The sequence below is a fragment of the Python bivittatus genome, unplaced genomic scaffold (genome assembly GCF_059951505.1).
Source record: "Python bivittatus isolate LINGU-HERP-01145 unplaced genomic scaffold, Pbiv_v1 ctg000270_np1212, whole genome shotgun sequence".
Taxonomy (NCBI): Eukaryota; Metazoa; Chordata; class Lepidosauria; order Squamata; family Pythonidae; genus Python; species Python bivittatus.
The window spans coordinates 4,189,496-4,202,290 of NW_028277050.1; the positions used below are offsets into that span (position 1 = coordinate 4,189,496).

A 12,795-nucleotide genomic window follows, 5' to 3' on the forward strand; every position below is an offset into this window, starting at 1 on the left:
CGCCTAGTATGTTGTGTATGTGGTGATGCAATTATGTGCTGGAGGAGCATTTCTGCTGTTTTGAGTTCATTGATTCCCTTCATGACCACACAGCATCTGGACATCATTACCACCATAATACTTGGCCACTGTGATGTTTCCATGTTTTTATTTTCTGGTTATGCATTTTTTCTGTTTTCAATACTGGGCATATATAGAATACAGCAGTAAAGCAATATACATCCATCTTAAACATAGCTATATAGCTATTCTGCATTATTTACATCTAGCATTCAGTCAAAAGTAGTAATGTGAAATGGTGTACAAGTATTATAAAGTTGTTGTCTGCCAGAAATGAGGTGCATGTTTTGTGTTAAGATTTGTAAGATTCTACTTGATATAAATCTTCCTTATATAATTTAGATACTAAATTACATCAAGTAATATTCTTTCTTTTATCCAGTTTTCTTTTTTTTTCTTTAAAATTAGTTTTACATTGTTCAAGATTCATATTTCTCAGTGTACAAGGGGGAAGAATACAGATGCCATTTCATTCAATACTGATGAAATGACATAGTTCAAGAATTGTATTTTCTAAGAAGTACGTGCTATTTGAAGTATTAGGCAAGGGTATAATTCCTCTGATGGTAACTGTTTTCCCATAGGTCTGCCATTCAGCACGTAAGAATAATTATCTACTTGGGGCAAAAGATCCCTTGTGGATTTGTCCTAGAATCAGTGATGCTATCAGGATTTCCTAAGGCTAAGGAAATGCTTGACCTACACATATAAGGATGTTGACCTCAGATAGGGGTATGATGTCTAACAAATATAAGGCTGATAACTATAGGGACTGATGCAGCGAGATTATTTATCAGTCTCACAAGTCAGAGAAGCACACACACATATGCATGTTTTCATGTATTTCCATTGCTTTCCATTCCTCTGCTTGGGTGGCAATGTATACCATACTCAGATTGTATCTGCCCATTTGTGCCAGTGAGATGCCAGTGATAGCTTATATGCTATTGCACTGATTATATTACAGATACCTATGATTAAAAAGTGCTATTGCTGTATTTCCCAACCTCTTCAAGGGCAACTTTAATAATCAAAATTTCATTACAGTGAAGAAACAGATGACAGATGAGACAGAGGAAGAAAGATGAATTAATTTCTATAAAGCTCTCCTACAGAAAGAATAAATAGAGATTATCTCTAAATTGGAGGAGCTAAAGTATTCACTATCTTTGGTCTCAACCACTGCTGAATCTCTCAAAATGTTGATGCAGCCAGTTAATTCATAGAGACAAACAGATTCTGGGGAAGTCAGAGTCAAATTGCAGGCTGGAATACAAAACAAGGCTTCTCTGTTAAATCCAGAAGGTATCTGAAGTAAAGACAAAAAACAAAGGAACTATTCACCCTGGCTTGTCACTGAGCTGACAATTAAATCGATTGTTCTGTCTAAGATGAATAATAAAATAATTGTGCCAGCATCTCTGAGAAGGACCCTTCTAAACAAATTCCTCATACAGTACTATTACATACCATGGAATTTCAGCAAGTTGCGCGTATTAAGGGGAAAAACACATTTTATTAAGCAGAATTCAAGTTCTACTGATCCATCAAAGCCATGAACGCCAAATTATGGCTGGGATGAAAATGCATCTCTGCCTGCAGATGAGGCAAGTGGCTGCTTTGAATACTAGAGAGGGAAAACATGGTAGCTAATTTAACTGAACTCATTCAGCATCTGTTAAGTTGTGGAGGGATTTCATGCTAAGGGGAAACTAACTCAATCGGACATACGACTGCTATATTCTCTTCCCAAATATATAAAGTTAGACTTTCAAGACACGAATTTCTTAAAATCTACTTCAATGTGTGATATAGTTCTACTGCAGCATAGGTTCTTTTGAGAGAAATAGTTTTGAGCCCTATCTGCTGAAGAATTTATCAGTAATTGATAAAGCAAAGAGAAAGGTATATAAGTTTTCCTTCTATCCTTGGAAACTTCATTAGATGGATAACCTCGATTTGTAGTACATATGGCCGCAGAGGAAAATAATGTGAATGGTCAACTGGAAATCAAATGCAAAATATCTGTGACAATTATTTTAAAGCTTAAATTTAAAAAGTTGCTAGACTTTGCCTTCTTAATCTTCCAATACTAGAAGAGTTAAAAAATGGAAATTCAGTAATCTTTATTATTGATGGCTTTTATCTTCTTGAAATGAACACAGTACTTTTAAAACATTACCAATATGAAGGGATGAGAAATGCAATCATTACTCTCCCTAAATATTTTATTTCATTTATTCATTTATTTTACCATATTTATAACCTACCCCAATTCAGGCAGACTCTGGGCAGATCCATCAATAGCACAGACAAAACATTAAAAAATGTAATTTAATAAAATAATCAGTGAATAATCAAAAGCCTCATAGGGACCCATGAAGCAAAACTAATTAAGGGCCAGTATCGTATTGATCTACAACAAGCCTGTGCAAAGTGATTTAAATTCATTTCATTTAAGCAATTGTTGCCTTGGAGGTGATGCCATTTTCTTTACTGAAATAAAAATGTCACCTAGTTTACATCTTTGAAAGAACTCAGGTGATCTTAAGCACTTCAGGCCAGTTCTGTGGGAGAAGGCCCCTTTCAGCATTCTCCTGCAGTACTGGCTGGAAGTATTCCAGACCAGAGAGCTTCAGGATTGCAATGCCCAAAGCTGTCCGCCTAGAAGTCCTTCAGAACATACCAAGGGAGTTGCACTCTCAGAAGCCTTCAGCAAAGTTCCTCTCAGGCTTCTCCTACACTACTTTCCAAAAAAGGCTTTGCTCAGTTTTCTCCTATAGTACAAGCTCAGTGGGAGGAGTCTAAGGTGAGTCCAAAGCAGTCTGAGGTGAAGCAACATGGTTGCTTTGTTTTGTGAACTAGCTTTGAGAGGTTGTTTTATTCAAAACTTTGCCTAAGCAAAGGAACTCTGCTTTAAGCTTCATGCAGCTCGAATCTGTACTAGATTACTGAAGCCATTAATCTATAATATGTGTAATTTACGTTCATTGTCTTTGAGTAGCTAAGATCAGAACTTGGGTGATTTCTGTTGGCCCCTTATCATGCTATTTTTGTAAACAAGACAGATGAGAAAAAATGCAAGCAAACAATCTGCAATGATGTTAATATTTGATTAACGTGTGAGAGAAAGGATGGAGACTGTCAAAGAATCTCAAATAAGCTGAACTTTTCTAGATTTTGAGAGTCAATGTGTAATTGATGAATATTTTTTTTAATTGTTATTTGCAGCATGGAGATGCAGTCCATGACCTGATCCTGGATGTCATTACTTGGGTTGGCATTCTTCTATCCCTTGTCTGTCTCCTGATCTGCATTTTTACTTTCTGCTTCTTTCGTGGACTCCAAAGTGACAGAAACACTATCCATAAGAACTTGTGCATCAGCCTGTTTGTGGCAGAACTTCTCTTCCTTATTGGAATCAATAGGGCAGACCAACCAGTAAGTAACGAGTGAGAAAAACTGAAACTTGTTCCTTATCTCTGGTTTAGTAATATTACATCACTGGCCTATTCTCCATGCAATAAAAAGTATAACTAGCTAATTACAGTCATCACTTGGAATTGAGGGGGGGAGCATGAAAATGTTTACATACATTTTCAAATAAAATGTCACAAAACCATGAGAAAGCTTTCAAGCTCACAAATATTCATTTTCATGTTGGATTTTAAACATGATGAGGGGTGGAATTGGAGATAACAGTTACTGTAGCCCCCGGCATTCAAAAAAAGGTTTTCTTCAGCTATATGATACCTTTTCTATATCATCTATTTTCTCACTGACTGGCATTTTCAAAAATACAGAAAGCTTAGGTTGGTTTCATATTAAAAGTTTTGTTCTTGTTCAGTAATTCAGTCTCTTCCATCTCTTCATGACCCAATGGATGTTTTTTTGGCAGGACTGTCTATCAAAACTGCTTCTTTGAGTTTTTATAAGCTTATGCTTATTTCATTAACGATAATATCTAACCTCTTTGTTTTCTGTCAACCTCTTCTATGATTGCCTTTGATTTTTTCAAGTGTCAATGTCTTCTCTACTGACCGCTGCCCTTGGATTATGTGGCTAAAACATTTAACTTCTTTAGAATGAGCTGTCAGGTTTTACTTCATCTACTATGGAATAATTTGTTCTTCTTGCAATCCAGGGTGTTCTCAGTAGAGAATATTCTCCAGTATCATAATACAGCCACTTTTTTTTTTTTTGCTGTTTGTCCTTTCTAATCGTCCTGCTTTCACACTGATATGTTACAACTAGGAAAACCATTGTCTTGACAATATATAACTTTGTGGTCAGTGTGATGTTTAATATTGTTAATATCAATCATAGTCTTCCTCCCAAGTATCAGATGAATCTTTATTTCATGGCTAGAGTCACCAGCTCTATGCATTTTGAGTCTAGGAAGATAAAATCTGTTAGTTGGTTAAAGTGTGGGACTAGAAATGGGGGAGACCCAGGTTCTAGTGCACTCTCAGCCATGGAAGCCCCCTGGGTGACTATTCACTTACTCTCAAAGCAGCCTATCTCACAGAGTTGTTGTTTTGGAGAAAGAATAGGAAATGGGAGAGCTACGTAGGCCAACTTGAGCATCTAAATTAAAGATCTAAATCAGATGAACAAACAAGCAAACTTTTTCTCCACCCATTTCCATGGGTGTTGGCATTGCCTCTTGAGATAATTCTTGTTTTTAATACTGAGTAGCAGAGTGGCTTTCCCAGTCACTCCTCTTATTTTCAACAAGAGATTCCTTAAGTCTTCCCTGTTTCTGGACATCAAGATAGTATCATCAGTATCTCTGAACTTTTTGAGGCTTCTCTCAACAATTTTAATTCTAATTTCTATTTTTTCTGGTCCAACATTTATCATGATATATTCTGCATTTAAGTTAAATAAATAAGGTGACAATGTACACCATAGGCAAACTTTTTTTCCAATCTGCACTGTTAAGTTGCTTCACCATCTCTTCTAATTATTTCTTCCTGGTCATCATATACATTTTTCAATAAGCAGATGAGGTGATCCAGTATACCCACATTTTTAAGGGCTATCCACAATCTGTGGTGTTCTACATAGTCAGAAGCCTTAGTATAAACGGTAAAGCAAAAAAAAAAATCTTTTTTGAACTCTCTTGCCTTTTTCATTATCCATCAAATGGAAGTAATATGCATTCAGGTACCTCTGCCTCTTCTGAATCATACATCTGGCAGTTGTCATTCTATGTATTGTTCAAGTCTGGATTGCAAAATATTGAAAACTATCTTGGTAGCATAAGAGATAAGTGCATTTATTTGATAGTTTGAGCATTCTTTAGCACTGCCCTTTTTTGGTTTTAGAATATATACTGATTTTTTCCAATTTTCCAAACTGTAAGCAGCACTACAACTGCATTATCGTGCAAGTTTTTAAAGAGTTCCATTATATTTCATCAACTCCTGCAGCTTTGTTGTTAATAATGTTTTCTTGTGCTTATTTAATGTCTGGCTCTAGAAAGTCTGGGTTTAGTTTAGTGATCAGACCTTCTTATTTCATTGATTTTGGAATCTTTTTTGTATACTTTCATGTACTTCACAATTTCTTCTTTATATCTTCTTTCTTCAAAAGATCTTTGCCTTGTTTATTCTTATTGTGCTCATCGTAGCATAAAGGTTCTCCTTGATTTCTGTAATTTTCTCAGATAAAAGTCTTATCTTTTCCATTCAGTTGTTATCTTCAGTTTCTTTGCATTGCCTATTTACATACAACTTCTTGTACTCAACTTTTATCTGGGCAGATTTTCCTCTGAATCGGTTGTCTTTTGCTTGCTTTCCTCAGCTCTTTCAATTTATCAGCAGAGACCGATTTCACCTTCTTTTGCATTTGGGAATATTTTTGTTTGCTTCATCTTTAACAATATCACAGATTTCTGAAAAGCATTCTGCAGGCACCCATTATCAAATCTAATTAACTCTACTTTCACTGCATTAATTGTGTAGAATACTGTTCAACAGTCCTGTTCATCTGAAAAATGTATCTCAAAACTGTAGGAATATGATCTTCTATGATGATAAGACCTACAGGCCTCCATACCACTAGGTAATGGGGTGTCTTTTGGTTTATGGTTAGAGGGTTTTGTTGTTAGTTTTGCAGTATCTGTTGGGCCATACTTCAAGAAGTGGGTAGGGGTTGTAAACAACAACAATAGCAATGCATTGTCCAAAACTCGATTCCATCCCATCAATTCATCAATATTAAACAATAAATAAAATAACAATATTTAAATATTTAAAATTCCCACCAGTGTTCACATCAATTTATCATAATTTTTACAAGAATTTAAATGAAACAGGACAGTGATTTTCCTGCTCTTCACTGATGATCACAGTACTGCTGCTCTAGGTTATGTTTCTTTGGGCCTGAGGATATAAAATTCTCAATCTGTACTAAAGAAGCTGCTAATTTGGGTCTTAATTCCTCAAAGCAAGAAGCCTGTTGAGAGCAAGAACAAGCAGGAGCTGCTGCTCCTTCGCTCTCAATCTCCCCTCTGCTGCAGGGAGTGGAGGACAGGACTTAAAATCTTTTAGTTTTAGTTTTAGGTTACAGAAGAATAAGATTCAATAGAACATTTGGACAAACTTTTAATAGGAAAAACAGTTCCGCAATGGAGCCAATGACGTGGCAAAATGAGTTTTACTTTACTGGAGAGCTTCAAGCAAAGGTAGCCATTTGGTGGCAGTGCTGTAATGCTGGATTTCCTGTTTTAAGTAGGAGATTAGATGAGATGGCCTGGAACAGGGTTTCTCAACCTTGGCCACTTTAAGATGTCTGGACTTCAACTCCCAGAATTCCCCAGCCAGCATGCTAGGAGTTGGAGTCCAGACATCTTAAAGTTGCCAAGGTTGAGAAACACTGGCCTAGAAGGTTCCTTCCAACTATAATTCTGTGATTCCAGCCTAAAGACCACCATGTGTACCTCTGTTTCAAAAAGGAAGCTGTGTTTTTTTAATCAGTGCTGAAGCCTGAAGTTTATTTACATGTAGCAATGTAGTCTAATATCTTCTTCACCCATTTTGTGACTATTACAGACTGTGTGCCTCAGAGCTCCAGCCTTATCCCCAGTTCTATCTGATCCCTATTATCTGTGGTTTAACATCCAACTTGGAAGACTATCAGCTTCCAGTGGAACAAAACAAGAGCATTAGGATTTTTAAAAACCTCTATTAATTGTACTTGGTTTATTTGCTAAGTTTATTTTGGCCTATATAATCTCATGTATATACATATAGTACACTGGAGTTGGATGCTATGCATAGTCCCAAACCAAAAAGGAAAATGTAAAGGGATTTCCTTTTTTACCTAAAGAAGAAGATATCTCATAACTAAAACAGGTGAAATCAACCTACTCAAGACAATATTGCTTCAAGCAAGGCCCCTGTTATAGAAAATAATCACTTTATTTAAGAGTTTATCTGGTTTAAATATGCCTCCTAAAACTTTAAAGATCTGACTCCCAAGCTCTTGATATCAGTTTATTCAGAATGACAAGCACATCTCTAAAAGCAGAGATCCTGTTCCAAAGATATTGCTAGACTGAATGTATAATTGTGGGCCCCTTTTCCTTCATTTCAATTATTTTATGTTAAGAATAAATGTAAGAATAAATACACCAAAAAGGTTAGGCCACCGCAAAAGACTACAGTGTACTGAAGAATAATTTTCATGAAAAACCCTCACTCATGTAGTCCTGTTTATATAGTCTTTAAAGAAACTCTGCTCTTCATAATAGTATGTTCTCTATAACAGCAGATAAGCAAAATCGAAGTTGTCTGTTTTTGTTGTTGTCGTTGTTTACCCCCACTCCCACCCCCAGGTTCTTTTCTAAAACAGTCAATCTGACTTTTTTGTTTTCCATGAACAGAGATATCAGAGCTTAGATTCCAGTTAGGACAACTATATAACTTTGAAGTAGCTGGCTCCTTTCAGCCTCATATACATGTTGAGAGAAAAGGATGACATTTATCTTAATTTCCAGGTACATCATAGAGTTCATTTAAGTTCCATTTATGTCAATTCCCATTAAAGGCAACAAAAGTATCAACCTTCAGTATCTGGGTATAATAGGGTACACACCACTAGGTACTTTTGGTTGGCATCTGATAGGTAGCCAAGAGCAGTAGTGCTGGTGTTAGACAGAACATACAAGGTACATCTGAAGATACAGGCCCAGGAACTTGCCCAGGTTGCTAAAAGCAACCAAGCCTTTCTAACAAGTCTCTCCCAGCTTCCACAAATCTTAAGAAAATCAGGAGACTAAATATCATATTTGTCAAGTAACTATAATGCACCTCAGACACATAATATAATAGATGCCCTATTTCATTATTTGCATATACATGACATTTAGAAAACAGCTGTCTTATAGCACAGTTGAAGAATGTTGAAATATAGTTCAATGATTAAAAACTCTTATATACAGTTGCTTATTCATCATTAAATATCCTATTTTACACCTGACAAATACTGCAGTTCAGAAAAGACCAACCCAGACAATTGTTAAATGCAAATACTTCTTCATACATATCTCTTCCCGTTTTAAGGAGGAAAATTACTGATGTGAGAGAAGTCAGTTAAATACTTTGAACTGAATTCTAGGCTTTCAATTCTAGTTTAACTAAAGATTAGGTACAAATCTCTTTTCTCAAGTGTCCACTAAATTTGTGGACTGAAAAAGTGAGTAACAATTTCTCCAAATTTCCCGAGGAAAGGAGAAATTCTCAAAGGCAGGATTCCTCCTTAATGATGATAGTAGCACTACTACTGGGAGAACTCCCTCAGGATGCCTTTATTTGGGATTTAATAATAGTATGAGAAGCAAGGAAAGTTCCTGACTACTGGACAAATACAGAAGATGATATTGGACAGCCAAAGGCTAAACTGGAGCCCATTTGAATCACTGAAAGGAAAGAATCCTGCTTCCCTATTCCATGTACAGAAGCTGACTGGATTAGAAGCTGAAACTTGCTTCAGTGCTAATAGGAAGACAGGATCTTCAACTGCAGATGAATGCAGCGAGTGCTTTAAGGGATTCAGAGCGTGTACAGTTTTGTCTTTTAGCACTTCACTGCCATTTCCTTCTTAGCATTAAAACACTGCTAGATTGTTGTCATGGAAATTACATAGACTCAAACTTGACTCGAAGATTATTAGATTTACCTACCAGTGAACATGATCATTTATCACATTTGTAATTACTAATATATAAATCATGAAATCATGTGATTGGGAGGAGTCAATTAGGCAATCAGTTTAATGCAGGAATCAAAATTAAAACAACCCTGAAAAATGTTTGATCAGCTATTCTTCAACATTTCCAGGAAATAAGTGCTTGCAACCTCTTTGGATAGCTGATTCCCCTGTCAAACTTCTCCTGCCATCAGCAATTCTTTTCTGAACATTCAGCTGGAATCTGCCTTTCTGCATACAGGGACAATAGATAACAGAGCTTTCTATGTGATACCCTTTCACGCATCTGAAAACTGATAATATATTCTTTATCATCCTTATTTTCTCACGGCTAAACATTCCCAGATCCTTCAGTCTCTCCTTGTAGGACCTGATCATTTTTGTTGCTCTTCTCTGCACCTGTTCCAGTTTGTATGGTATTCAGAACTGGGCACAATGCTCAAGGCTCCAATGCAAAATACAATGGTACAATTACTTATGATTTGGAAACCATCTGTTGATTCAGGATTTAAAAAAAAAAACTATTTGTCTTTTTTGTGGGTACATCACACTGCTGACTATATTCCAGAATTTGTTGTCTGAAACTCTATTACTATGTAATTATCCCCGACTGCATACCATTATATTGAACCATTATAGCCTTTGTTTTAAACCTTTAGCCTTATGTCTTAATTATTATCTTGCTTAAACTTCCAGCATTTTTATCATTTTCTGCCTAAGATTAACTCAGAGTGCACAGTCTCGAAGGTGGCTCTTTATAGTTGTTTTCTTGCACTATCTCTACTAAAGTGTACAGCTCCTCTTTCACATATTCTGAAGCACTTCATTGCTTCATTTAGCCTTTTTGTGTGTGTGCCTTAATGTCAGTGATGACACCTGGCAACTGTGCCTGGACAAGACCCTGCAATTTTCTTGGCAACACTTGGAAAGATTTACTATTGGTAAAGTACTTTTGAAAACAAAACTTGTTTATAATATGGTGTAACATAATCTGGCCCCTATTTCCCCTGGGAGAGAGCCAGTTTGGTGTAGTGGTTAAGGCAGCAGGCTAGAAGCTGGGAGACCATGAGTTTTAGTCCTGCCTTAGGCACAAAGCCTTGGGCCAGTACCTCTCTCTCAGCCCTAGGAAGGAGGCAAGGGCAAACCACTTCTGAAATCTTGCCAAGAAAACTGCAGGGACTTGTCCAGGCAGTCTCCAGGAGTCCACACTGACTTGAAGGCACGAAAAAAAAAAAAATTCCCTTGAGGGTGGAGGATCCCCAGTATTATATATGAGGAACATTTGAGGCCAGTGGTGGTAGTAGTAAAGCAGATCATTTATAGCATCTCCTCAAATCCTCTCAAATATGTGTCTTGAAGTCTTTAATTCAAAGTTGAGAGTATAGGGGAAGGTCTGAACCCATGGTATTTGTCTAACTGTTCCGTATATTTTCATTAGCTAATGCTCTGTTTCATCTTTTTCTCTTCTTAAATCTATCTACCTTCTTTTTATGACTCGCAAATACTCAGCTTTTAATGTATAGCAATGCCTGCTTTGCTGTTTTTATTGGATTTCTTTACACTCTTTATTTGCAAACTTCTTCATTCTCCATCTTCCTTTATCTGTATATTAAGACTGTTAGAAATGGCAATGCCTATCCGTGTACTTGGGGACAGAAATATTAACCAAGCTGCTTTTTTTCCAGAAAAAAATGGAAAAGTTATATAGTTGTCGTTCAGCAACTTTTTCTACTTTAGAAATTACTGAAAGCACAATGCATGGTTTTGCAGTATGTGTGCTAATCTTTAAAAAGATCACTTATTCCAAAATCCAACTGAACACATTAAATATGTGAGTTGCCATATGCATCTAAACAAACAATGTAGTGTAGCCTGTATGTATCATACACACATGTGTAAGGCTTCATAATGGTATGATAGAATTTTTCTTCATAAAAATAATTAAATGCTTGAATCCTGAAAACAAACAATAAATAAATCACAAATCCATCCATGCTTTTATACCTCCAGTTTTAATCTGTAAATAGCAGAAGGCTTGCCTATCTGCATAATTTGCTCCCACCATTGATCAACATACACATACACAGAGGCTACAAATAACTACTGTTCTACTTTGTCTTTTTTGTTCCCCCAGATAGCCTGTGCTGTGTTTGCTGCTCTCCTGCATTTCTTCTTCCTCTCTGCTTTCACTTGGATGTTTTTGGAAGGAGTACAGCTCTACATAATGTTGGTAGAAGTCTTCGAGAGCGAACATTCACGTAGAAAATACTTCTATTTGGTTGGCTATGGCATGCCTGCTGTAATTGTAGCTGTTTCGGCAGTAGTAGACTACAAAAGTTATGGCACTGGAAAAGTGTGAGTTTCATTTTGTGTCCAATTTGTGGCTTGGGAGGGGAATCTTAAAAACTAGTAGTACTGAATATGGACTGAACAGATACAGCTGTAAATAGATAGATACAAAGGGCATTCTAGTAAAGGTAAGTTTATCAACTGTGCGAGAATCATTTTCCATTTTAAAGCAATCAAAATATGCCCAAGATTAAGAGAGGTTGGAACACACAAACATCAAAACATTATGAAACTAAGTATAAATTGTGCCAAGGGAGTAGGGTAATTCAATCTCTACACTAGTTTTACTTTTTTAATCAACAGAGCTATGTACCAATTTCCAAAACGTGGTGAATAATTGGTAGCAAGTTTTATCACTCATCATTAGTCATTTATTAGATCATTTTGACATCTGTGAATTACATTCCACAAAGCTACCAATGTGTTAAATGAGGTAGAAATTGTATCCTGTGTTTTGAAAGCAATAAAATATCACTTGAGTGCTGTAGAAGTGTGATATCCATATACCAAGGACTGCTGCCTCCAGAACCAACATTGGGCTGCCCTTCAGAGTGGTCAGACATCATTTTCCCCACTCAACAGTACTGAATCTTAATCACCATCCTGCCTTTGGCAGCATGAGTTTATTAATGATGGACTTTATTTGCATGCAGGATATCTTTAAAGTAGATCTCTAGCTATATTACAATCCCTGTCCTTTTGTTTTGGGGTAGACATATTAATGCCCATCACAAGGACACCCAATGTCTGGATTTCTTAAGTATTTTTGATGTGGAACAATCCTTTCCCATTACAGAATATATTAAAAAAAACAAAACTCTTGTTTCTTTAGGCATTTTGTATGTTATTGGTTGCTAGACCGTTCATTATTTGGCTAAGAACACAGAAAAGCCAGAAAGGACCTGAATGAGCAGAAGAGTGATTATACTTTTGGCTCATATCTCAGATTATAGATGCTTCTGGGTCTCTTTCTTAAATTAAAGTTGAGAATCTCAGTCTTTATGGCTCATTCAGATGTACGGCTGACCCCCTCTGGTGTCCCTATCATGTACTTATTTTGTACTTAAGCCAGTTTTCTCTGTGAAATGGAGTTGTGGGTTTAGTTGAGAAGCAGTCACATGAACCCTGTTTGTATTCTGAGGTATTCAGTCTGCACATATAGTAGTAACT

The 12,795-nt window shown here is 36.4% G+C and overlaps 1 protein-coding gene across 1 annotated transcript in view; it reads left to right on the forward strand.

Annotated features, from left to right (window-relative positions):
* ADGRL3 (adhesion G protein-coupled receptor L3) overlaps positions 1-12,795 on the forward strand; it is a 436,049-nt gene that overhangs the window by 274,607 nt on the left and 148,647 nt on the right. Inside the window, exons 19-20 of the mRNA XM_088138611.1 lie at positions 3,292-3,501; positions 11,411-11,631. Coding sequence (XP_087994737.1) covers positions 3,292-3,501; positions 11,411-11,631 — 431 coding nt within the window. The remainder of the gene's footprint in view (positions 1-3,291; positions 3,502-11,410; positions 11,632-12,795) is intronic.